The following is a 27,102-nucleotide window of genomic DNA, read 5'->3' as shown; positions in this document are numbered from 1 at the left end:
CTTGACCCGAACACGGTAGATCCCATAGTTTTGGAGCTATTGATCTTTAAAGCTCATTTTTTTTTTTCATGTTTTCGGCAGCCTATAACTCCGAATGGAAGCATTTGTGCACCCACGTTGGTCCATATATTTTTTGTATTATTTTGGTGTCAGGAATCACCTCCCAAACGTTGTCGATGTTCCTTTGAAACACCCTATTGATTTTTGTGTATGTCCCCTCCTCTCCCAACCATGAGTTTTACCGTAAACGTGAAATAATAAAAACCATCCCAGGCCCAAACCTTATCTGTGTTGAAAATTTGATCGAGATCGGTCTGGTGGTTCAAGATATTAAGACTCTTGTGTGTGTACACAGGGTGTTAATGAACTATACCGAAAAACTTTAAGAGGTGATTCCTCACATCAAAATAAGAGAAAAAGTTCATATGGACATATGGCGAAAAGTGCATAGATTCAGAGTTAGGGCTGTCCAAATTCGCGAAAAAGCAAAATTTCAAGAGGTCATTTTTCCAATTCGAGAGACTGTGGATGGTGGTCCTTATAAGCGTAAAGAAAGTCATGCATGTGCAATCCAAAAATGCATATGTCGTTAATGTTCAGTGGGTGTACAGATTATTCCCTGCAGGGTGAAATTCCCAGACATGCAATCAATCGAATTTTGAGATCTGGTCTGACTTTATGCTTGGTCCAAAGCAGGCAAACGGTAAGCATTGATAGCAGTGAACACGGAATCCTTTGGCGCGATATCAGAAGTGTTACAGATCGTCAGGAGCACAGTCTCTCCTACTCGGGAAAACGCATGCTATGATGTTTTCTTTCACGCTTATAAATGAAGAAAACGTGAAATATACCGTTGCGAAATACATATCATCACACGTTATTCGGAACACAAAGAAACCTGGAGCTGACTGTTCCTAACACTTCCCCTTCCTTCCGAAGCATTGGATGTCCATTGTTGTCAAGGTTTACCCCCTGCCTACTTTGGACCCTTCTTAAAATCACGGTATATCTTAAAACTCTATTGAAAACATATCTGAGAATTACATCCTGTAGGGAATACCCTCTAAACCTATTTATAATTGATGAAATATGCACTTTTCCATCGTGTATACATGGCTTTCTTTACGCTGATAAGAACCACCATCCACGGTTCCTGGAATTCGAGAGAGGGCCTATTGAAATGTATGCTTTTTCGCGACTTTGGACAGCCCTAACTCGGAAACTATGCAATTTTCGCTATAGCTCTATATGAACTTTTTTCTCTTATTTTGGTGTGAGGAATCAGCTCTTACAGTTTGTCGGTATAGTTCGTTAACACCCTGTGTATATATAGTGGCAAGTGTATGTTGGAGTTTTGAGAAAACAGAAACTTACATTATAAAAGTAGTTCCGCTCTTTACTGTTAATTAGCGTAAGGTAATTCTGTTGTATTCGTTACTTTTTGCAGGAAGGATCTGGAGTCCCTACATGTAACTCAATGGCAGGAGCTGGACCATCTTCCCCGTGCAGTCAGCAATTGCCACAAGGAGCAGAAGTGGGCGGGTCACCAGGAAACGGAGCAACTGGGAAGGGAGCTCCTCATTCCCAGCACTCTGTCCATCAGCGTCGGCGAGATCGCGCGATTTTCATTGACAGATTCTCCCGAGTGTTTTTTCCACTCAGTTTTGCCGTATTGAACACCCTTTATTGGATAGTATTTGTGGAATACTAGTAGGTATCGATAGAACCACACATTTCTAAGCAACAACATACTGTACATAATGACATTCTCTTAGGCATATCTCAAGAAAAGACAGTTAATTATCATAAGTCATTTCATATTAAACGAAGTGTCAAGTTAATTCTTCCATTTCGCTAACGAGTAGTGTTAAGTATAATATAGGTGCCAATCATTTGTATTTGCAGCGTTTATAGGAGGTGATTGAGCCATTTGTTTCAAGTATATTATTTCAATTGTTAAACCCTCTTTCCGTACCTGCCGAGAATGAACGAAACCCCATCCATAAAACAAATTACATTTTTAATTATAGAAAATTCTTCCTCTTTAAAAAAAAAGACTATATTTGATCAATTTTATCAATTACAGGATTTTGTAATTAAAGCTGAAACTGAATGTGCCAAATTTATAATTGATAGAAAGACTATAAAAGTTTGATACTACGTAAGTACATTACTCTTTGATATTATAGCATTAAAAAATATGCACAAAGGCAAGGTAGCTTCCAATATTTATATTGCACAACATATAAAGCATTTAGTTGTATAGTATAGTTTGACCTTTGAAGTGGAGTATATATGTATAGTTATATTTAGAAATTAATATACCTAACATAGGTATTTTTACATTCAGATAACTAAAATTATCATTATTAAAGAGTAAATACGAATATGTAAGAAAAGGTAAAGATGTCTTATAAAGAAAAAAATCATAATTTAGCCATTTGAGTGGTGGGTATATTTTCATCTCTGAAGAATTCCAAAACTTCAGAGTAACTTTAATGTATTGTAAGTGCTTTGTCACAAAGAACAAAATATATAATGTATAACATACAAAATATTTTGTAAAATTACATTAAGATTGAAAACAAAACTAATCATTATGATGAACCCTTTCTTCAAGTTTGTACATTTTAATTAGCATAATTAATGCTGCAAACTTTCTTGCAGAAAACAGAGAATTAGAAAGAAAAAATTACAGTAGTACGCAATTATTTCGCATTCAATGTTTTACAAATATGGACATAGCAAGTTTAAGTCTCTGGAAAGTTTTTGGAAGTCAACATGAGAAATTTTGAAGAACATATTTAAAATTCGTAATAAAATTTTCCAAAATAATATGCATGGAAGTTTGTAAAAAGCATTTTACTGTATGTATTCTACACGTATTAAAGTTTCTGCAGAAAGTATAGGTATTTACAGGCAAATATACAGAGTGACTGAATTAAAACGCTTTAATTTTAACTGACTTTAACACTGCATGCATTTAATTCATTAAAAATGATTTACTAAACAATGAACATAGATAGGCATGAAATTTTGATTATGCAATCAGTAAATTTCTATTTGTGCCCCATAAGTGGCACAGATGTCTAGGTAACACTCTATTTCTCTCAGTTTCTCTGCAGCATCCCTGATGTCTGAATAACAATGCGAGACCTCTCACGAATCACTGTAACACAGTTATTCGCGTGTGGCAACTGAACATTTCAAATACCCACCAAATAGCAATGACCTCATTTGATGGGCTGGCTGACAACTAACGTCACGTACACAACAAAACCAATAAGACGTCTATTGGGCTAAAACATTCACGTGAGTGCTAGAAAAAATACCTTAAAGGCCAACCAAGTGCACTGGCGGGAAGTGTGTCAAGATAAAACAAACGTACTATAACAATAAAGAAAAGAACAAACAAATCCTCACTTAATAATTACCTATTTGAAATTTCCGCAGCTAAGCTACCATCTTTCATCTAACAAACATGTCTTGCCTATTTATTATTTTATTGCGAGTATTTAACATTAGAGCATTTCAATTTGGACACCTTGTTATTGGTGTTACATTACATTCAGCGCTTTTAATATTAATATCAAAGAAAAAATATCCATAATCCGTTGACATCGGCAAATGTATTGTCGAATTGATAAATTTATTTGTAACTCATTATGTCAAAATTGGGAGGTCCTGATAATATGTATGTGATAAATGTTTACATTTCTTATTTTGAATCGAAAACTTGTTCAATAATTTCAAATTATTTCAATCAGGATACAAAACTATTGCTTTCTAAATATTCTGAGTGCTATCCATATATAATTGTGAAAGGGCTTATTTTATGCTCTTTTTCTTATGTTATCGTTATTTTTTCCCCGATACTTTAGCGTAAAGCATATCCTGAAGCTAATATAACGTTAAGATACACGGTTTTAACTTTGTGTGATATTATTTAACGAGTAATGCCATAGTGTTCTAACGTAGTATGTTGTAGTTATACATTAACATCCAAGTTGTCAGTAACAAATGAGCGAATAAGGATAAGCTGTCGAAAGCAGAAGGTGTTAAAGATTTGTTTGAAGTATACAGCTAGTTTTTTTTTTTTTTTTTTTTTTTTTTTAATTTACCCTTTGTAATGTGACCGTCCGTGTGTCAATGCATTGCATTTAGTGATTTCTGAAGTAATGTAGGCAATGTTAAGAAAGTTTTGTTTTTGTTCTCTTGTTTAAATAAATGTTCATATAAGATTTTTATTCAAACTTGAGATATTATAAATTGTGTTCATTAATAAAACAGCATATAATTTGTTTGGCCGTGACAAAATTAAAATTACAGTACAGCGAAATTAAGAAGATAAGTAAAACACTTACAAGCCTTACAACTGTTATTAGCATGTTAATAAACAAAGATGAATAAAAATATTAACCAGCTTACTAATTTTCCTGTTCCAGATATAAACATGTTGCATGGCTAAATTTGTAGACTTTGACCACGTTTCCATGGTGGATTTATATCGTGAAGAGACCCGAGAAAATTATTTTGCAAATGAATGATTGTATAAATATATATGTTTTGCTATGTCATATATTAGATGTGGACAAATTTTCACTTTTTTGGAGAGAAAATTCCGAAGGTCTTAAGATAACCAATCACTGATTTTCAATTGGTGATGTGTTGTGAGCACATTGCAAAGCCCATTGCTGTTCTTCGTGGTTTTCTTAGGAGCAGCCCGCTACTTGGCTCCCCAATTTTCCTCCCGATATTGGGTGAGCGCCGTGCTGCAAACACCACTTTTTTCTTTTTTCTCAATGGTCAGCCATACGTAGTGGGCAAGTCCTTTACTACTTGATTTTTGTGATTTCATGAACCCAGAAACTAGCTGCGACCTGAGGCATTGGCTACACAAGTGATCCATCCTTTGGAATATGAGAGACTGCCCGTAACTAACATATGTCTATTGTCACGAAAAATCTAGAAACTGATATTTTTAACTTAACCCTCCCTCCTCCCAAAATGTCATAATACTTAGATTATAAGGTGAATGGACTAATGAAGCGTCCAAGGTTTCTATGTCATCGACCTGTATGTAACTAAGGTGCTACTAAGTCATTTTTATAGTGTCTCTTTTACTAAAACAAACAACTGTCACAAATGTTTGTTAATGCTTCGTATTCGCCACTTTTTGTTGACGTTTCGGCCGTGAAGTTTCGTGGCAAAAAAAATCTTCATATTGTTGTTTAGAGATTTAGTCAATTAGTGTATGAATAGATTTACTAAAGTCGTTTCATAATTAACGCTCTTAGAATGAAGCATGATGTAGAACAATCACTAAAATTAGCCAACAGGTCTGGTGGTGCTGAAGCTTTAACAAATTATAGCACGATTAACAGTGACTATTGTATATAAGACACTATTTGCAGTGAAATTTTAATTCTGTAATTGTTGTTTGGAAATGTGTCCCAAGATTTTACACAAATAATGTTGTACATTTAATGTCATTAACATTGACTGATTCTATGCTACTAAAGAAAAAAAATGTACTTTACATGAAATTCAATACTCATTGCATATTCAATTGTGTGTATTATTTGAGGAAACAGAAGAATTACTTAAACCTGTATTCCCTCCAGCTTCACCGTGTTTTACCAAAATCGCAGACCCGTTTTTTTGAGACATTAGAATGTAATTTTAACATTGTAAATTTTCATTGTACAAACCATTAAATTGTGATGAGTGCCATAAAATGGTGCGATAAAGTATTATTCCAGAAGTGTTGGATTTTTGTGTTGGATGAACTGTTACAATTAAGTGGAATGTGCTTAATTTCTTCCTGAAAAAAAAAGTTTTAAAGCATTGTATATATTCATTGTGCTCAACTATAAATTTTTTGGACAGATATACATATATATATCTTTGAATTTAATAATAGATTACTTGTTACGTCTCTAGGAGGCGTAAGTGTTTTGTACATACGGTGAGGAATATTTTTGTTTTGTAAAGTGTATAATTGGAAACAATGTTTGTGATTATACGTTTAACTCCAGAATCATATCTATATAAAACAGAATTGTATTAGTGAGATGTTGAAAGTTGGGTCCATATTTGCCAAATTCTGTATTGAAAATTTAACATTCCGTTCTTTTGTAAATTAGTGGGAGTATTTTCTGATATATTTTTTTTCTAATCATACAATTGCCCGCTAACTATTTTCTTTTCGTAGTGTAAGTTCAATTAGGTATTACGTTTCTTAATAATGTGTACAATATAATATGGAAGTTTAATTGTCGTTAACTATAGTTTGAATACCAACATTTTAAAGTTGGATATGCGCTCATCATTTTAGTGTAATCTAGATGTTCTGACAATTACTGTCGTACGGCTTGTTTAGAGTTAAATATGATATGTTGTATTTTGTCGTTTCCTTTGTCGAATAATAAGTTTGTTATGTGTGGTTAGTCTGTTTCCATTGTACATTAATTATACTGATAAAGGTTGATACATGTATAAAGACAGATCGAGTGATATTCCATGTTTCAATAAGAAACGTGTATCTATTCAATAACATATTTGTTTCAAGTTTTCTGTAATAAAAACCACGCTTCTTAACTTAGGAACTGAAGTTATATATTGTATATACTTATCATTGTAATGATAAGGAATAGTGCTCTAATATTTGATTCATTACTATATAGGAAGATCTCCAACTCTCAACTTCTGATATATTTCATTCTCTTATTATTATTATTTGGCCAATATTATTGAGAAGATAATACTTCCTTCATATAAATTTTACTCTACAGGGTACAAATTAAAAAAAATGCTATATGTTATTAATATGATAATAAATATAACTTTACGTTATCTGTGCAGTGTTTTATTTCTTTTGTGACATATTGGACTGTTAAAAATAAAATTAGACCAATTATCAATGTGTATTTTTAAGTTAAACAAGTCGTTTATCTCGTTAATAATAGAAGTGAAGTAAATACGAACGGTGGTTGGGAGGCTAGTGTCTAAATATTTGATTATACAGAGTGTTAATGAACTATAGCGAAAAACTGTAAGAGGTGATGCCTCACATCAATAAAAAGAGATAAATTTCATATGAACCTATAGCGAAAAGTGCGTAGTTTCAGAGGTAGGGCTGTCCAAAGTCGCGAAAAAAACTAAATTTCAACAGGCCCTAATTCGAATTCGAGAAACTATGGATGGTTGTCGTTATCAGCGAAAAGGAAGACACGCATACACAATCCAAAAGTGTATATTTCATCCATTTTCAATAGGTCTACAGGGTATTCCTTACAGGATGTAATTCTCAGATATGCTTTCAATAGAGTTTTCAGATATATCCTGATTTTCAAGGAGGGTCCAAAGTAGGCAGGACGTAAACCTTGACAACAATGCTTCCAAGGGAAGTCGGAAGTGTTAGGAACCGGTAGCTCCATGCTTTTTTCATGTTCGGAGTAACGTGTGATGCGATGTATTTCGTCATGGTATATTTGTTTTCTTCACTTATAGGTAGACTTCGGATTTTAGGGCAAATGCCTATTTCTTTTTTCTTTCACAATACGAAAATAAAACTTTGGATCTTTACGAATTATGAAAATTTAGGCCTATTGGAACAATGTTTTAATGACCTGAAATGTCGTAAAAGTGGTGTTAGTGCCTATTTTTGCCGTTTTGTCCTTTAAAAGCCTAAAATAACCTAAAACAAGAAAATATAACATTTTCACGTATTTTCTTAATAATTAAAACAGCAAACAAGTATTTTATTTACATGATAGCTTTTATGAAATCTTTGTAGCAAATGCAACATAAAGTGATTCATCTCCTCTCTGTTCAATACTCCGTCAGAAACTTGTCAGAGCAGAAGATAAACTTATTCTAGCTACTCAGAGGAAGTAGGAAGGAGTTTGGTTGCTGCAAGATTTCCCATGGGCTATATTTGTTCAAGGTTCACATACCTGCAGGTGAGGGTAGGGTGCTGATTGCCACGAGTGCTGAGTGCCACAGCCAATTATTGGTGCTGATTGCCACGACTGGCGCTAATTGCCAATGTCAAGGTGCTGATTGCCACTGTGGCGTGCTGACTGTCACGAGCCTGAGAGAAAGTTGCTAGACGTAACATTACCGGACGCCAAGAAGCATGAAAGAAACGTGATGAACCTTAGCATCGTGTTGTTTAGACCAACTCCTAACAAAGGTAAACAGGTCTTTGTATGTACACTCATATCCAAAATTATTGTCGCATGATTATAAATATGTTGTTCTAGTAATAGAATTTGATAACGAATTCACCCGGTATTTCTTATAATGTTAGTATGTGTATAATCGGCAAAGACAAGTATATGGTAAATTTCATGTCAAAAGAGCAGTAAATAATAACAATGAAATAAAATAAAATTTTCTTGTCCATTTAGTTACATTTTATTTTACTCATTATGATTTTCGTATTTATAATTCTTTTCCTATGAAATTTACCACAAATATACATTTCCTGATTATACACATAGTATCGGTATTAAAAGTACTATGCAAAATCATTGTCAAATTATATTCTTACAAGAAGACAGCTATAGATATGCGACAATAATTTTGGACATGAGTGTACTTTCAGTTTTGTCAGGGTACGTACAAAATTGGTACGATTTATGTGTTCTGACTTTAACTCTCTATGTCAGCATGAACTGTGTACAGCTGCGCAAATTGTTTCGAGCAGCAATTGAAAGTTCCATCAAAAAAGCACTGTTGGCTGTCCCTCACAAGGCAAGTTCAGGAGAAAGCACTCGTCTGCAGAGAAACTAAGCATGCCATTTGAAGCCCCAATTCATGTTGATTACAACAAGCTAATAAAATTCCTGTACGGTTGACAACGGTTCGAGATATTCAACTTGGAAGTTTATATGAGAAAATAAGGATATCCGCATTTATACGCTTTAAGTACAACATATTTAGCAACGAATATTGACATACGAATTGAAAGCTATCGGAAGTAACAGAAAAAAGTGTTTCCCAATAACTAACGGGTTTGTTAGATACAATTAGTCATTACATTGTTCACAATAATCATAGGTTAGAAATTAAAATTTATCACTGTTGTTCTTCTGTTTCATGAAGAAATGACGCAGGCAAAAGACTCTCTTGCACCATGAACATCGTATACGTGTAATTGCGTTGCATCCGTCAAGGGAACAGTTCGCAGAACCAAAGCAAAAAGAAAATTCGACAAGTGATTCAAAAGTTATAGGCCTATAATTTGTTCGTAGCCTGCCTTGTAGAACGCAAACTGAAACAATCCAATGTGTCGCGGTGATCGGAAGTGATTCATATGGACACAAACTTTATTTGATTGTTTCATTGGTACATTATAACGTTTGGATGAAGAAGTTTCATACTATGTACAAATCTCCTGCCATAATCCTTGATTGATCCGAATCAAAACACATCAAATGGTTGCACAAATCGTGTGTAATTCTTTGGTATCTTCTCAACCATTACGTCTTTGCCATTCGTCATGCAACTTGTAATGGACAATTTGTCTGTGAATGGACCCCAGTACTCAAGGAATAGTAAGTTCAAATCATCAGGCTTCGCCATGGGAGAGAATACTTAATACGTTGAAATGTGCATCCACTCATTTTCTCATATAAACTTCCAAGCTGAATGTCTCGAACAATTCTCAACGTACAGGAGTTTTGTTACTTGTTGTAATCAGCATGAATTGGATCTTCAGAGACATGCTTATTTATCGGCAGGCGAGTGCTTTCTCCCGAACTTCCCTTGTCAGCTGGCTTCAGACCATCATATCCATTAAATAATACAATAAAACAATTAATATAAACATTGAAATGTGCAAATTGTACATATAACAGAAAAGACAATCCTTTATAAATATCCAAGTGTATCTCGTTCCACTTAGTGAGCTACTTTGTAACTTATAGGATGCCACATAGATTTCCGGTGATGATTACTAAATTAATCTCTAATTAATCTCTAATTAATCCCTACTAAATTAATTAATAATCATAAATTTAGTATGATGGATTAATTCCTCTTTCCAAATACAGTTTCTCCCAGGCTCATGGCAGCCAGCACACCGTCGTGGCAGTCAGCATCTTCATATTTGCAATCAGTGACAGTCGTGGCAATCAACACCAATAATTGGCTGTGGCAGTCAGCACCCATGGCAATCAGGGTGGATGTTCTGACGATGTGGTGTCTTCCTGTTCTGTCTAATGACCCTCCAGCAATTTCTAGCGCATTTTTGATCTAATCTTATCTTTAGGCAGTGCTTTGGACACGAGATAGCTTGCAAAATGTCTCGTCTTGTCTGGAATGTCTCGAAAACGTAAGTCTAAGTTTTAAAACTATTTTTCAAGATCTATTCTCTCACAAGTAGCTCTCTGCCTTAAAATTAATAACGGCATTTCTTATTTAAAAAAAGATAAGCAATGTCTAAAGTTAATAGTTAACTTTTCGAAAAGAAGCTTCATTAAGGGTGAACCTGAAAGACGTCCACATACTTCGGGAGGTGATTCGTGACATCAAAAGGAGACAAATGGTCATCTTGCAGTTTTCGAATTCAGCTTCGTTTTCGAGATACAGGGTTGCCAACTTGGAATCCAACATTGACTCCAAAAACTAGTCTGTAAAAAAGAACAATAACGACTTTTTCTCTTGTTTTGACCTTATGAATAACCTCCCAAAGTTTGTAAACATTTGTGTGTTCAATTCCAATTGTCAGGAGTCGATTTATGTTCGTAACCCCGTATCTCGAAAAGGATGCTGAACTCAAAAAAACGGCAAGAGGACATTTTCTCTTGTTTTTATCTCAGGAACCACCTTCCAAAATTTGTTCACATGTTTGTATTAACTTCCATTTGTCAGGAGTCGATTTTTGATTCCAAGTTAGCCATCTTTTATCTCGAATAGAAAGCTGAATTTAAAAAAAGAACCGCAACAAGACATCTTGTCTTGTTTTGATCTCAGGAATCACCTCCAGAAGCTTCTCTACATGTTTGTACTCATTTCCAAAGGTCATGACTCGATTTAGGATTTCAAGTTGCAACCCTGTATGACGCTGAAATTTAAAAACTGCAAGAGGATTTTTGTCTTCTTTCGATATCACGAATCACCTCCTGAAGTCTGTGCACATCTTTTAGGTTCACCCTATTTCTTTGATATTTTATGAAATATAAACAAACTCCACTAGGTCGTGTTTGAGAATCTCACTGGAAATAAATTTAACTCCAAGAATAAACTTCTACTCATATATTTTTCATGTCAATTGACTTATACCATGTTGTAGGTTAAATGTTTATTTATGACGTGAGAACAAAATGACAGTGTCTTTTCTGAGAAAATCGTCGAAAAAAAGTCACCTCCAAGAATAAACTACCTCTCGTAATTTTTTCTAAGAGAAATATCTGATACCGCAATATAGAGTTCTTAATTAAATACTGATTAATGAAAAATAAACAAAATTGTTAAAACCATTTTTGAGAAAATAAGCTTTTTTTCGATTTTCAGCTGTTAGTAAATCACGCTTATATTAGGCGGTAGGAAAAAATTGGAAAATCTCCTATAGGAATAATATGTAAACCCTAAGTTGGTGCAGATACGTTGAACAGTATGGCCTCTAGGCGAGTGCACAGAAAAGTGTAGCGAACGGACGGACCGGAAGGACGGTTATCGTAAAATCACATTTTCGGTATGTAGACGCCATGAAACATGTAAATCCGTTGAAATCTGAACTTGATATATTATTTTCACAATCACCATATTTCCTTCTCTCTTTTGTCACTCGAAATAGAAAAGCCTTAGTTTACCACAAAAAGGTAGGGAGTTTACCAAAAAATATTCAATTATAGGATACGGGCGACCGCACTAAACTTTTTTTCAATTCAATTTCTTAACTGTGTTAGGCCGCAGTTGTTACTGAAGTGTGTCTTTGGATAATACGAATAAAATTATCGTATTATCCAAATACATCAAATATCATATTATCGAATAACAAACTTCGATTGAGGAAAATCCACCCTACAAAACTAGCTCACACTTTGAGCACATTTTCATTAGACATATAATAGAGCAATTAATGCAACATTTGTTTATTAAATAGGAAAAAATCAAATGAGTCATTTTTGAGAAAGTCGTTCAAAAAAAACACGTCAGGAGTAACCTACCTCTTGTGAATTCTTTCGGACAATGAGTTAAGATATACTTGGGTTATTAATGCAGTATTTATTTACGAAATTTGAACAAAATCGCCTGTCGTTCGAGAAAATTGTCGGAAAAAAACCTTGAACCCCAAAATAAACTATCCGTCGTAATTGTTTTCCATAGAAATGACTTATACTAAAATATAGGGTTATTAATAAAATTGTTATTTATGAACTATCAATAAAATTGTCCGAGTAAATTTTGAGAAAATCGTGAGGGAAAAATAACTTCCCGAATAAACTCTCTCTTGAGGATTCTTTCAGGATATGGGAGTTATTCCATATTATAAGGTTTTTAATGAAATATGTATTTCTGAGTACGAACATAATTGCTTGACTTATTTTTGAAAAAAAAATCTTGGAGGAAAAACACCCCTAAAAATAAACTACCAAGCGCATATTTGTTTTCAGGACAAACGAGTTTTGCAATATTGTTAGGTTATTAACGAAATATTTATTTTTCAAATATGAATAAACTGTTTTGAGTCGTTTTAGAGAAAATCGCCCAGACAACACACTCCATCAAGAATAAACTACCCCTCGAAGTTTTTTAGGACAAACGATTTATGCCATATTGTTAGGTTATTAATGAAATATTTATTTGTGAAACATAAACAAAAACGCTTGAGTCGATTTTGAGAAAATCACTGAGAAAAAACTCACCCCTAAGTATAAACTACCCCTGGTAGATTTTGCTCAGATAAATGCCTTATACCACATAATAGAGTTGTTAATTAAATATTGATTTATAAACAAAGAAAGAAAACAAGATCGTTAGAGCTAATTATGAGAAAATCTCTTTTTTCTATTTTCATCGTACAGGAAAGTACCCTTGTTTTGGGAGTAGGAGGGAAATAATAGAACTATAGGAAATACTATGAAAATCTTAAACTAAAATTTGGTGCAGATAATTTGAACGGTATGGCCTCTAGGCGAGTGCACAGAAAAGTGTAGCGAACGGACGGACGAATAGATAGACGGGTATCGAAAAATAACTTTTTTCGGTATTAGAGGCCATAATACGTTATACATTTTTTTCTTTTTTATTTCATCGTTACACGTAAGAATAAAATGATGTGGTGAGGGGATAGATTCGAACCAACGAACATTGAGTTTTCATTCTTCCAACACTTTACCAATGGATCAAGCTTTGTCTTCAAGACAACGCACAGTTACATAGTTTATTACGATTTAACCCTTTCACTGTGGAAGGCGACGGAACAAAATTTCCCTAACTTGCGAATGTCGATTATAGTCGACGTGTTAAAATTTGTCTGTATCTTGGGTTTGTCGATTGTAGTCGCCAAAGGTTTTCTGTGTGATTTCTATTGTTTATCGAAAACAATAGAACACAAACAAAAATGAACGGTACAACTTTGGCGACTACTCTCGACAAAGCCAAGATACGGACAAACAAATTTTAACACGTCGACTATAGTCGACATTCGCATGTTAAGGAAATTTGGTTCTGTCGACAAAAGTCGACTTCCTCTGTGAAAGGGTTAAATAAAATGGCTGGCTGTTAGAGTTTCCTGCTCACATATTTCGATAAAACAGTTTCATTGCTTCGCAGATACGTAGAACAATGTTTAAATACACATTTTAGGAGAGTGCAGTTTGGTGTATACAATAATTTCATGCCAGATAAAGGCTGGACAAATTTTGATAAAATGTTTCATATGTAGTTCTCAATAACATGTTTGCTGTTCGGGATGAAGTTCTAAGGTTCAGCATTGACTACGAGTTTCTGCTACTAATATCCCTTCTAACAATATTGGCACTGGACAAAATTAGCCCGTGGACAAAATTAGCTTTTTGCTCCTAATTTAGTTATTTCACTTTATTACTTCACGAATATATTGAAAATATATTTGTCAGCAGGCACGTATGCAGGAATTTTTTTTCGGGAGCGGTCCAAAGCTATTTGGGGGGTCCGACTTCAATATTAGGATAAATTATAATACAATTTTTAAAAAATAACCCCTAAAACTAGGCTAAATTTACAGAAAAGTTGGGATTTCAGAGGGGCCCGGACTCTCTGAACCCACGCTTAAATGCGTCCTTGTTTGTCAGTAACGTTTCCTCATTTTGAAACCCTCAAGAACTTTGGATATATAAAGAAAAACGAGTTATTTTCGATAAAATATCACTTCAAGGAGACGAGACTTTTTTTATTTATTTATTTATTATTTTATTTATTTATTTATTTATTTATTTGTTTGTTTGTTTTATTTTTATTTTATTTTTTTTTTTTTTTTGCACATGTTGGTACCACAAGTTAACAAGGGCAAGAATTCCTTCAATTTGGTTCTCTGCGCTCTATCGAAAGGTTAAGTTTGTAAAATATTACTCCTAAGAACAAACGTGATTGACAAATAGCAATAATGAACAGAACTCCAGAGAAATGCGTGCTGAACTTACATGTATAGCTACCTCTTGGTGATTTGTCCTCAAGGTCAATCGAGTGATAACTCAGTTCCGTCCCTGTTCTTAAGCCGTATTTGTATTACTTCGAACAGTTTTGACGTATTTGTTTCCAACCACCATAGGAACAGACAATCAGGGCAAATCATAACATACAATATATTTAAGCAAGTATATTTGTCGCGAAATTATTACACACGTTACCCAAAGACTCTTAATATATGAATCTACACATTTATTTATATAGCTAAAGCAAACAGTGGAAACTACCTATCGAAAGAATAAATTAACAACACGATCATAATGAAAGCTCGCCTCGTAATATAACAAGACTTCTTTCGCGTAAGAAATCGAAACTCAGTTGGTCAGACCAACTAGTCTGTACGAATTAGGTTGTTAGTTCGAGTCCAATACGAGTAAGCGTTTTTATTACTATTGTTTCTCTCGCTGCTGAACGGAATGCTACACTGAAATCAAACCAAATATCAATGGAAAAGGAAGGGGAAGCAAAAAACGCTGAGAATCTACATTAATAGTGCTTGTCCAGCATTTTCCTGGTAAAAAAAGAGGAAAAGTGGCTCAGTGGTAGAGCGTTCACCTGCGATGCTTGAGGTCCCTGGTTCGATCCCAGCTCGCGACAAACCCGTGCTCGTGGTGGACAAACACCAGATATAAATTGACTGTAGAAAATTTGGAAATACACAGAAAAGTTGGGATTTCAGAGGGGGTCCGGGGGTCATTTACTGTTCCCTGAACTATGAACGAACTCTTACTATTGTGACACAAAGATGTTTGGGAAATTTACAGTTAAAATTTTAGAGCCTATTTTTTTATTTTAGCCCTATTTTCGTGTTTTGAGCGTCTATTTTAGGCGAGTAAAACGTAAGTTTTTCGTGCCTAAAATCCCGAAGTCTACTTATAAGTGTCAAAAAGAACATCGCAGCATGCGTTTTTCCGAGTACGAAAGACCATGCTGCTGACGATCCTTAACACATCCGAAATTGCACCAAATGATTCCGTGTTCGCTGGTATCAAGGCTTATCATTTGCCAACTTTGGACAAATCATAAAGTCAGAGCATATCTCAAAATTCGGTTGATGGCATGTCTGGGTATTTCACCCTCCAAGGAATACTCTTTGCGCCCATTGAACATTAATGAAATATATTTTTTGGATTGCGATGGGTGACTTCCTTTAGGTTGATAAGAACCACCAACCACAGTTTCTCGGATTCGAAATAGGGCCTCTTGAAATTGGGCTTTTTCATGATTTTGAACAGCCCTTGCTCTGAAACTATGCACATTTCCTCACAGGTCTATATGAACTTTTTCTCTTATTTTGAGGTAAGGAATCATCTCTTACCGTTTGTCCGTATAGTTCATTAACACCCTGTATACGTACAGTATGCGGCAAAACAAAAAGTTACCGAAATCACACGGTTTGCATTTATTTATTTATTTATTTATTTATTTATTTATTTATTTGTTGTATAACCTAATGAAACATAAGAAATGTTCTCAAATGGATGTCAACGAAATGCTACCCGACATATTTTGTAAATTTAAGAGGAGTCGCGCCTGAAGTTCATGTGTTCAAATTGCTAATCACTACGACGCACACATTCTTCATAGCGGTCCTGTAGAACGATGAGCATGTTAGTGAACACGGGTTTCTGGAACGACGAAACAAATGACCGAAACTTCTCTCTTAACTCCGATATAGTGCCAGGGGTTAGATGTTTGGAAACTTGCTTTCTTCAGCATACCACATATGTAGGCATCTGGAGCTGTGATGTAAGGGGAGTAGGTAGAATATGGAATAACAAGCGATGTCCAAACTCCCATACGCAGAAGGGCAAGTGACTCATTTGCAGCGTGGGCAGTAGCTTCGTCTTGCCACATCCATAGCTTTTGTAACGACAATATTTTGGTGCGATAAAAACAGCTCAAATCATGCAAGAATAGGTCAATAATCAATTGTCGAATGATGCAGCGATTAAGGCACACATGACTTCGATTACTGAACCATATGTTGTTGATGAAATCTTCATCTTCATATGCCATAGCTAACACTTCGGAACAATACAGTTGACGTGCGCTCTCATCTCTTGCAGTAAAATGCTGCCCACACCATATGACAGGAAATAATGCTAAAAAGGCACCTTTTCCTCTGTTGTAAGTAACCACACCACTGCACACTACGCTTGTCCACACATAAGTGAGCACACATATGGTCCTCACAGCTTATACCACATTGCACTTGCGCGCCATCCGTACGTGTATTTCAGATTCCCGGTGGAAGCTCATTTGGTACCACGTTAAGCCGTAGGTCCCGCCTCAAATATCCTCACGTTAAACTCAAAATCAAGTCAATTTAAGCAAATTTCAGTGCTGTTTGTTTTGCCACATATTGTATATCAACCAATGAGGTTCGACATATCCTTAGAAAGACAAACATTGAATTTTGAGTTTGGTCTAATTGTACGATCTATCGTATACGTATATTATAGTACCTTGCTTTTTATCCTCTTACTCTGTAAAAGACAAATACATTTTTTTAGGATTATCTCACACTTACTAACACTCTACGTATAAACAACAAAAAATCAATTCCATAATGCCATTGTATTTGAGAGAAATTAACATGTAAACTGTGATATATATAGCTGCAATATGATAGATATATAACCCAAAATCAACATTACTCGTTTAATTACTCCCAAGGGAACATTCCGATTTGGTAAATTCAATTGCTGAAAATGATTGCTAGTATTGAATTCAGCCCAAAAGAAACAAAGAAAAAGAGGGTGTTTAGAGGCAGACCGTATACAGGGTGGGAGATAAGTGAGGGCAAAATGGGAAGATAGAACGTAGAAAATCTCTAGAAATGCCATGTTAATTTTGAAACGAGTAGAGGGATTGATGTCAAATGTCGGATATGAGGAATGCATATAGAGCTCCGCTGAATAGGTGTAATGTGAATCATGGGGGACATACGAAAAGCTGCCACGTTGGATTTCGCGCAAGAAGAATATACCGAAAAGGGGTCATGTAACATATTGCTCTTGACGCACACCGTCTATTGAAATCAATAGTAGCCAATATAGTTTGAGACCTCTGTAATGTAACAATAATGTAGGAATGTAACAATACTCTCGTAACGGTGCCGAGAACGAAGAACAATCACAAATATGAATAAAGCCACTTTCCACCTAACAAACGTCCCGATTCACCCAATATTCGTTAGCATGGTGGTAAAAGTGTAAATATGACCAAGAACAACCTGAAAGAGTTTATGACTGACGATTTTTGGCCTTCTATAGAGCAGATAAAACTGCCTCTTCTCGTTGATCCATGGAGAACCAACAAAGATGAAGAGTTGGTGCAAAAACCGGATAATGTTGAACTTACCGACTCCTTATTCCTAATGGTTGATAGTCACTCATACTACCGTTGGATGTTTTCTTCTTCCAGCTGAATAAGAATTTCGTAAAGCATATAAAATATACCGTTTTTCTGTCATCTGACTTCAAAATATGGTAACATGACAACTACATTTACTTGCAATAACTCACCCAGTTCCAATTTACAGCACCAAAGTTCCAAGTCATGATTAGATATGCTTTCTACAAAACTGGATATTTGCAAACAACACCTGGTGGATTCATGACACCTGTCGACTACTGTTTCAATTTCAATAAGGGTTACAGCTGTGACGAGACCGATTGCCCATCTTTATCGTTTTATTTCAAATATGCCCACTGTTGTCTGCATTTTTGTATGAACCACACAATCATTCTTAAGGTCCATAACAGTTGCAGTTAAACAGAGGTCTCAAACCGTATTGGTCACTATTCATTTCAATAGACGGCGCCATATGTTACATGACCCCTTTTACGTATATTCTTCTTGCGCGAAATCCAACGTCTTCCTAATGTATTTTTTTCTTCCTGTTAGGTTTCCAGTTAAAATATTGAAAGCGTTTCTACTTTCTTCCATTCTGGCTATATGACCTACACACCTGAGCTTCCTAAACGTGATGACTCTAATAATGTTTGGAAAAGGGTGTAAATTATGTTGTTCTCCGTTATGGAATTAGCGTCATTCCCTATTCCCGTTCCTCTTGGGTCTGAATGTTCGTCTCAGGATTGTATTCTCTAATACTTTCAGTTTACGTTATTTCCTCTACAAAGGCATGATTTTCGTATTAAATACTTTAAGCTTCAAATTTCTCAACAGAATTCGCGACGACATAAGATATTGAATTGAATAACAACACGACTTCCCTACTTTCAGTCGACACTTAATTTATTCGTGAATATGGTTTTCGTCTGTTAATATTGATCCTAGATATTTGAAAACGTCCGTTTTGTCGAAAGTTTTATATTTTGACACATTCCTGATTTTCAGTATCACAATCCCGGGGAACGTCCTTGTATTTAGTTTTCTCTTCATTTACTTCTAAATTCATCTCTGCAAGCGTTTAATAAGCCCTTTGCATTTCTTTATATTGTTATCATATTATCCCCTATCAGATAAATATCAGAATACGCCGAAACCTGGCGAATACCATTCAGCATTAGGCTGGTGAATTCCATTCAGCTTAAGGCCCTGTTTGCTATATTTGATTTTCCTTATAGCGTAATCCAGAACAAAGTTAAATAATGAAGACGACAACGCATCTCCTTGTTTCAGCCCATTCTCGACGTTAAAATTCGTGGTCAAGAATTTTTCTACTCAGGCTTTAGTCTGAAATTCATTTGAACACATCCTAATTGTTCTAACAAGCTTTTTCAGTATTCCAAATTATGGTAGAATGTTGCACAATGTCTCCCTCTTAACCGAGTAATAAGTCTTTCCAAAATGAATAAATAACACAGGGCCGCATAGGTTCTGTTGTTTTTATAATTTTGGGTGTTTTATATGTATTTGAACATGCTGAAACCGAAACTGGCACTAGTTTACTCATATCACGTAAGAATTTCTTACAATTCACGATTTATATATGTTGATTGCGGTATGCATGTTTAAGCGTAATTCAACTGATTGACGCTAGATATCACAAGTACGTGGTGAAATTATCCAGGCGGTAATAGAAATGAATGTGTTTCAAATGTAAGGAAGTTTAATTTAATTAAATTAACTAAAATTTTGCCTGCATGAATATTTAAAATATTTCTATATCAAACCTTGTTATCTCATTTCAAATAATTTTCATATTTAATTATCGCAAATCTTAGATGTGCTTCAATAGTATGAAACGTTAATATCTTCGGCTAGTTCTCTTTTGTAGTTCCTTGAATACTGTGTTGCCATGGCATCTCGTGGTTGTAAGAATAGACCAGATTTATTTTGTTACATCTGTGGTGAATTTGTTCCACACAAACAGAAACAGAAAGTTACAGATTTTGTATGAAGGGCATATTTCGGATACTTCCGTATGGAACTTGGAGATCAAGATAAATCGTGGACTCTACACAATCTGTGTAGATCTTGTGTGGAATCATTACGAAAGTGGAGCACTGGAAAGCGGTCATCTATGCCATTCGCAGTACCAATGCTGTGGAGAGAACCCAAAAACCACAGCGACGATTGCGACTTCTGTTCCTGTAAAATTGTAGGACACAATACTTGAGTCCGTAATGATCCTAGTTCGTACAGTGATTCAGTGGAAAATAGTGAAATTGAACATGAAGTTTACAACCTCCCTTGCGGATCTCGTGACCCTATACCACTCACTCAACGCCAGCTCAATGATCTAGTTAGAGACATAAATCTGTCCAAAGAATCTGCTGAACTTCTTGGTTCCAGACTTAATGAAAATAACCTGCTGGCCTGTGGAACATTTTCCTGGTACAGATATCGGGAAAAAGAATTTGTGCAGTATTTCTCAAAAGAAGGTTCTGTCGTGTTTATTTTGATGTGTCAGACTTGTTGATCAAGTTAAATTTCCCTTGCCTTTCTAGTGATTGGAGATTATTCATTGGCTCGAATAAAACAAGTTTAAAATTTGTTCTGTTATATAATGGAAATAAGTTCTCCTCAGTTCCTATTGCTCATTCTGTGTCACTGAAAGAAACATACGAAAATGTGCAATTTATTCTTAATAAAATTAAATACGACGTACATGGTTGTGTGGTGTGTGGAGATCTGAAGATTTTGAGCATTGTATGGGCAACAAGGTGGGTATATGAAAATACCATGTTACATCTGCGAGTGGGATAGTAGGGCACGAAATGACTACTGGGGAAGGAAACAGTTTCCATTACGGAAAACACTGAACGCGGGATCAAAAAACATCATTCAACAAAATTTAGTCAGTCCTGAGAAAGTTATACTACCTCCTCTTCACATAAAATTAGGATTGATGAAACAATTTGTTAAGGCACTCGACAAGGAAGGCGAATATTTCAAGTTCATATGCAACAAATTTCCTTCACTTTCATGTGCCAAAGTGAAAGAAGGTGTCTTCGTTGGCCCAAACATGAGGAAGTTAATGAAGGATAAAAACTTCGAGGCAACAATGACTAATGCTGAAAGGGATGCTTGGATAGCATTTAAAAGCGTGGTGGTGAACTTTCTGGGGATCCAAAAAATGTGCTGAAAACAGAGAAGTTTTTGAGAATATGTTAGTTAAATTTCAAGAACTGGGTTGCAACATAAATCTCAAGTTGAGTTCTCATCTTGATTACTTTCCACCAAATCTCGGAGAATTAAGTGAGTAACAAGGAGAACGGTTCCACCAAGACATGAGAGATATGGAGAAAAGGTATCAGGCACTTTGGAGTGTTAACATGATGGCTGACTACTGTCGCACACTACACACAGAAACTTCAGAAGAAAATCACAAGAAAATTAGGAAAGCTTATAAGAGAAAGCGTGCTAAAACGATGTGAAAAATAAGTATGTTATATGACTGTGTTGATTTCCATTTTACAACGTATATATTTATGTATATATTTCCAAATTATATGTATATATGTAGTAATCTGTATGTGTAGAGAATCTTATATTCTTTTCTTTGTCTGCCTGCATTCACATTAAACAAAACATGTTCATTTATTTACCATAATAAGCTCTTTAGTCTGATAGGAGATACGAAATAAGGTATAATATAGCAGTATTGAATATGGAAGAAGGCCCAAATTTTGACATTGATTTGTAAGAAAACATTACGTGACAGGAAAAAACGAATTCATTATTCGTAATCAGCTAGGAACAAAGAATTAAGTTCACCTATTAATCAAAAAACAACATGAACTTTTTTTCAATTTGCAGCCCTGTGTAATTGATATGCCGGAATATTGTATACCCATTTGTTTCCTAGTATTTGTCGAATGATAAATATCTAGTTGATAGTTGATCGATTTCGCCTAAATGCGCACTGATAATCTCGAAAAATTTCATCTGCGTATGGGGTCAATCTTGCTAATAGAATGTTTGAAAGGATTTTATAGCATGTTGACAGAATAGAGATGCATCGATAATTATTGAAATCAGTTTTCTCGCCTTTCTTGCGAATCAGAAAAGTGACTGATTCTTTCCACTCTTGTGGTAATTCCTCCTTGTTCCAGGTGGGAAAAATGTATATTATTCTACATTTCCCCTCCAGCTAAAATTAACTCAGCCGGAATTTCGTCTACACTCGAAGAGTTGTGTTTCTCTAACAAGTGTATAAGATGTTTTAAAACTTTCACCCGGGCTCAGTAGAAGTGATGGTAGGTTAAGGAAAGGTGAAAATATACGGGTTTTAACCTCCGGAGCCTTGGGTATAGGTTCAATTATTCCCCTCAGGGAAGAGCTTTAGAACATCCCATATATGTGCACATATGACAAGTATGATAAAAATATTTCCTGTGGTAGACACTGTATGGCACAACTTTGTATATGAAAACTTTATATATATATATATATATATATATATATATATATATATATATATATATTAGGAGAAGAAGTTTCACCATTACAATGATTTATACGCTTCCCCAAACTTTATTTTTTGATTCATCCACAAATCTTTCCCAAGATATTTTTTTTAAACTATAACTGCATATACCAAAAGCATTTTTTTTCATGATAGTAACATTTTTGCGTATTATGAGTATTCTTGATTTTAACATATGTTTCATATTGCGTGGCCTGTAGCTTTTGTGAAATCCCGCACTGCGCACTTTACTTCGTATTTATAATATTGATTACGTGAATTATGCATTATTCATAAGGTACTTCATTGTGTTATACAGAATATTGCCATATTTATTGAATATGATTTAGCACTATCTGGCTATTTCCATCAATAACCATTACCTTGCTTTGTAAAGAAACTCAGTAATACTACTTTTTCAACATTGTGGAATAGTTTTGAAAATGAACCTATTCATCTACTGGAACTATAAAATATAGTAAACGAAAATGAATTACAAACAGTTAATGCATAACAATAGCAATTTTACTTTGATGATAGGGTAGGGCAGTTGATCCATTTATTATTTGAATCACTTAACAAATTATTCATCTTCCCTGAATACAAAAAAGATTTTTGAATCAAAGTATTATTATTATTATTATTATTATTATTATTATTATTATTATTATTATTATTATTATTATTATTATTATTATTATTATTATTATTCATCTCCGCTTTTGCATTGTTGTTTTCTCTCCACTCGCTTTTATTTCGGAGTGCCGGACGTTCTTTATTCTCCATCATTTCTTCATCAAATCATCTTGTATTTTGTTCGCCCATCTCATTTTGGGCCAGTAAGTCTCCCTATTGCGTAAAAAAATAGTTCTCCATTGATTTTAGCAAATCTTTCTTATAAATATACACTGCGTTTACACCATACTTTATCAGCCATCTCACTGTTTACTTTATGGCATAAATTAACGCTCAACGAGATTTTTCTATGTACTTTTCTTCTGAATAACAATTAGGGACTTTTTAATTCAAAATTTGACCAAGCCCAAATTTTAAATATTGTGGAACCTAATTCGGAAACATCAGGCATACACAAGAAAATATTTCATATTACCACTAAACAAGTTAGGATCTAACATTATGCTATAAGTGCAATGAAGCTCGAATGTGTTCATCTGAGGATGTACGATATACGCACACTGTACTTGAGACATCGGTTTTCTTAAATTATTCTGTATAACGTCCTTGTATTTCTTCTAATTGGAAACGGGTGTTTTGGGTCATGTGGAAAACTAATTAAGTTCTTGATTTTAGACACAATAGTAATCACTAAAAGCATTTTTAAAAGAAAATGAAAACATACAATATAAAATAATATTCTTTATTAGTACTGGTCTTAGTTTAGTGAGTTTCATTACAATGGATACATACTAAAATTTCTTGAGCTAAGGCATCAGATGAAAATGTTTCTCCATGATGAAAATATATCTCCAAAGTACACTGATTTCAAATGAGGAGTTTGATGTAATAAGGGCGGAAGCGAGTTTACTTTCTTTTTGCAACGAACGCATTTGTGGCTTTTGCCATGCTTGTTTCGCCTCCTGGTAACATTTCAATTCAATATCGGAATAAAATGCTGCATATTACATTGTTTTATGTAGGAAAAAAGCACTACTTAAAAATTTCAACATCGTTTTTCTCCAATTGCATGTTTCAAACTTACGCCCTTATTACATCAAACTCTTCAATTGATTAAGTTTATGTTGTCAACACTTGGTTAATACGTAAAAGAGCTTAACACTATCAACATACATAAATTAAAACAAAAGAAAAAAACTTCAAATCAACTTGACACTAATTGTGGAGCATTTGTTTCAAAATTGACTTCGCTTTTCACATGCATCTTGTGCTTTTATTTGTAATTAATATATTGCGTTTAACACATTCATCATTTCCCATATTTTTATAAACTTTTCAACAACAAATTGACTTATACAAAATATTTTGACAATGAATTCCACCCAATATTGTATCTATATATGAACATTATCTGAAAGTACTTGGGCATACAGGTATCAGCACAAGTACCTTTATACAAACAATAATATATATGTATATGTAACAAAGTTACAAACAGAATCAAACAACAAAACATAAATTACTACTAAATGACTTTCAAATTGCATTTTTATCAAAAATATCTTATAAACAGGAAATCATATTTACCTATTTGTAACATTTAAGAATTATATGACTGAAATAGAAAATCCAAAACACTCATACATAATATATTAAAATATAATTTCTGTAAGCTTGCTGATGTAACGTCATTGTACAAATAAAATATTGAATAATATTACCATGGAAATGTTATATCGGAGGATCACGCTTTTAGTCATGTAGTTCTTAGAAGTTATAAATAGGCAACAAAACCGTTCTATCTTTTCGCTCATTTTTTTTCAATACGAGTTCTCTTTTAAAACTTTCTGCGTTTTCATTGTTAACAATTGTTTTTGACTTTAATGTCTTGTAATCCATTTATTATAATTCTTCCAACTAAACATTACAAAATTGTCAAGCTGGTTTCCTTTCATTTTCTTGCGAGGGAAGGTCGCGATGTCACTTAGAGATAATTGCACCAAATTTGGTGTAGAAGTAGGTAATGGGAACAGAAAAGAACGTGTAGAAGCATTCGTTTCGCAGGCGTTCGGAATCAGCAATAAAGGACCCTGCATTTCTGAAGAATTGTGACCTGTCAATCAGATATTGATGGGACGGAGCCTTTGTCCGCTGTTGCAACCATGCAGAAGTTAAATAAAATAGAATAAAAACAGGAAAGATGAGCTGAACAGAGAACCCGCCAGTGACCGCCCTCAGTTCCACCAGGCGAATGCTGGGATACTAAATCTATCAACTGCCCTGCCCTTGTCGTTACCAATTGGGTATGCACCATTAGTTAGCTCAATGAAATTATATTTTAAAACAAATAAAGAAAATACAGACAGAAATTAATCATGGGCGTCACCAGAAGTTTTCAAGGGAAGTGGTTGAAATGAATTTGCTGTATTTCTTCACACTCTGAAATGCTGTTAGTACGCAAGTATTAAAAGCTTGAACCCACCAATATTAACTTATTTCATTTGTAAGAGTGTTTGATATCTACGTGGCGCCCACCAAAATTAAATTATTGCGTGTGTGTGAGGCGAATTTAAATATACATTTCGGGATTAGTGATGTTTAAAATGGGAACGACTGTGGACGGACATAACAGATATAACCTTTTGAATACATACAACACTGTTCATTAACACAACTATGTTAACGCAAAGGATAAAGAAAATATTTGAATTTGGTTGACTCACTACTAGAAAGCAGAAAAATGTGTTGGATAGAAACAGCCTCGTAACAACTGCGTTCAAGACTCCAAATATAACTCACGCATGTTTCACAAACACTGAACCTTAATAGTGTGAAAACACAATGAACATTTGCGTTTCACTTTCTGTTACCTAGCATACATGAGGCAGAACTTCTTCACCGTCTACACGCACGCCATGTTAGTAAATTTAGCTTCCAAATTGGTTTCAACAAGATTAGAAAATACCGTAGTTAACCTTAATATACCGTACAGTGAGTTATATAATATTTCTTTGGCATAATGAAACAGTTGTTAACAGAAGCATTAAAATTATAACAGGCACAGAGAGTACCAGTAACTGTATTCACAAACTAAATATGCTAGAAAAAGCAACGTACATTTAGTCTGAAACAGTTGAGACTGTTTTTTCTAAATCAATTCTTTATAGAGATAAGGTGGGTATTGGTAAGGGCAGTTGGTGATTTAGTATCCCAGCATTCGCCTGGTGGACTGGGGGCGGTCACTGGCGCATTCTCTGTTTAGCTCTTTTTTTGTGTTTTCATTCTACTTTATTTAACTTCTTCTGCATTGGTAGCAACAGCGAACTAAAGCTCTGTCCCATCAATGTCTGATTGAGAGAGCATACTTTTTCAGAATTTTAGGGCCCATTATTTCTGATCCAAGACGCGTGCGAAACGAATGCTTCCACACGTTTTTTTTCTATTCTTATTATCTACTCCTACACCAAATTTGGTGCAATTATCTCTGAGTGATATCGCGCCCTTCCCTCGTTAATTTCATTGCGTCAACATATGTCCTTGCACTCGAATTCGATTTGTGAGAAAATTATCTATAAGGTGTAAATATAATGACTTGCAGTGGTTCTTAAAATGTTAGTCCACATCGAAAATAAAGTATTTCAACATCACCGCTAAGACTATCAGATTGTTCTAGATTTGCCCATTGTCCAACAACATTCGTGCATCCTATGTTTGTATATTTCTTCTATATTCACATGTCATTTTAGATTTTTCACATTTTAGATTATCATATACATATTCAATGATCATTTCGTTGACCTTTGTATTTTATGTGTATAAATTTTTAAGTCGATTGAACAGTACAATAAATGCTGAATGAAAATGGATTGCAAGATTTCACCCCAAAACATATACAAATTCAA

General features: G+C 34.5%; 1 protein-coding gene across 1 annotated transcript in view; it reads left to right on the top strand.

The window, feature by feature from the left end:
• Positions 1 to 5,701, top strand: part of LOC145687983 (glycine receptor subunit alpha-2-like) — a 1,333,907-nt gene extending 1,328,206 nt beyond the window's left edge. Inside the window, exon 9 of the mRNA XM_081761626.1 lies at positions 1,448 to 5,701. Within this exon, the coding sequence (XP_081617752.1) occupies positions 1,448 to 1,711 (264 nt within the window). The 3' untranslated portion in view covers positions 1,712 to 5,701. The remainder of the gene's footprint in view (positions 1 to 1,447) is intronic.
• The last annotated feature ends 21,401 nt before the right edge of the window (positions 5,702 to 27,102 follow it).

Source organism: Thermobia domestica, chromosome 6 (assembly GCF_964235325.1).
Source record: "Thermobia domestica chromosome 6, izTheDome1.hap1.1, whole genome shotgun sequence".
NCBI classification, from domain to species: domain Eukaryota; kingdom Metazoa; phylum Arthropoda; class Insecta; order Zygentoma; family Lepismatidae; genus Thermobia; species Thermobia domestica.
This window is presented reverse-complemented; position numbering and strand designations above follow the sequence as displayed.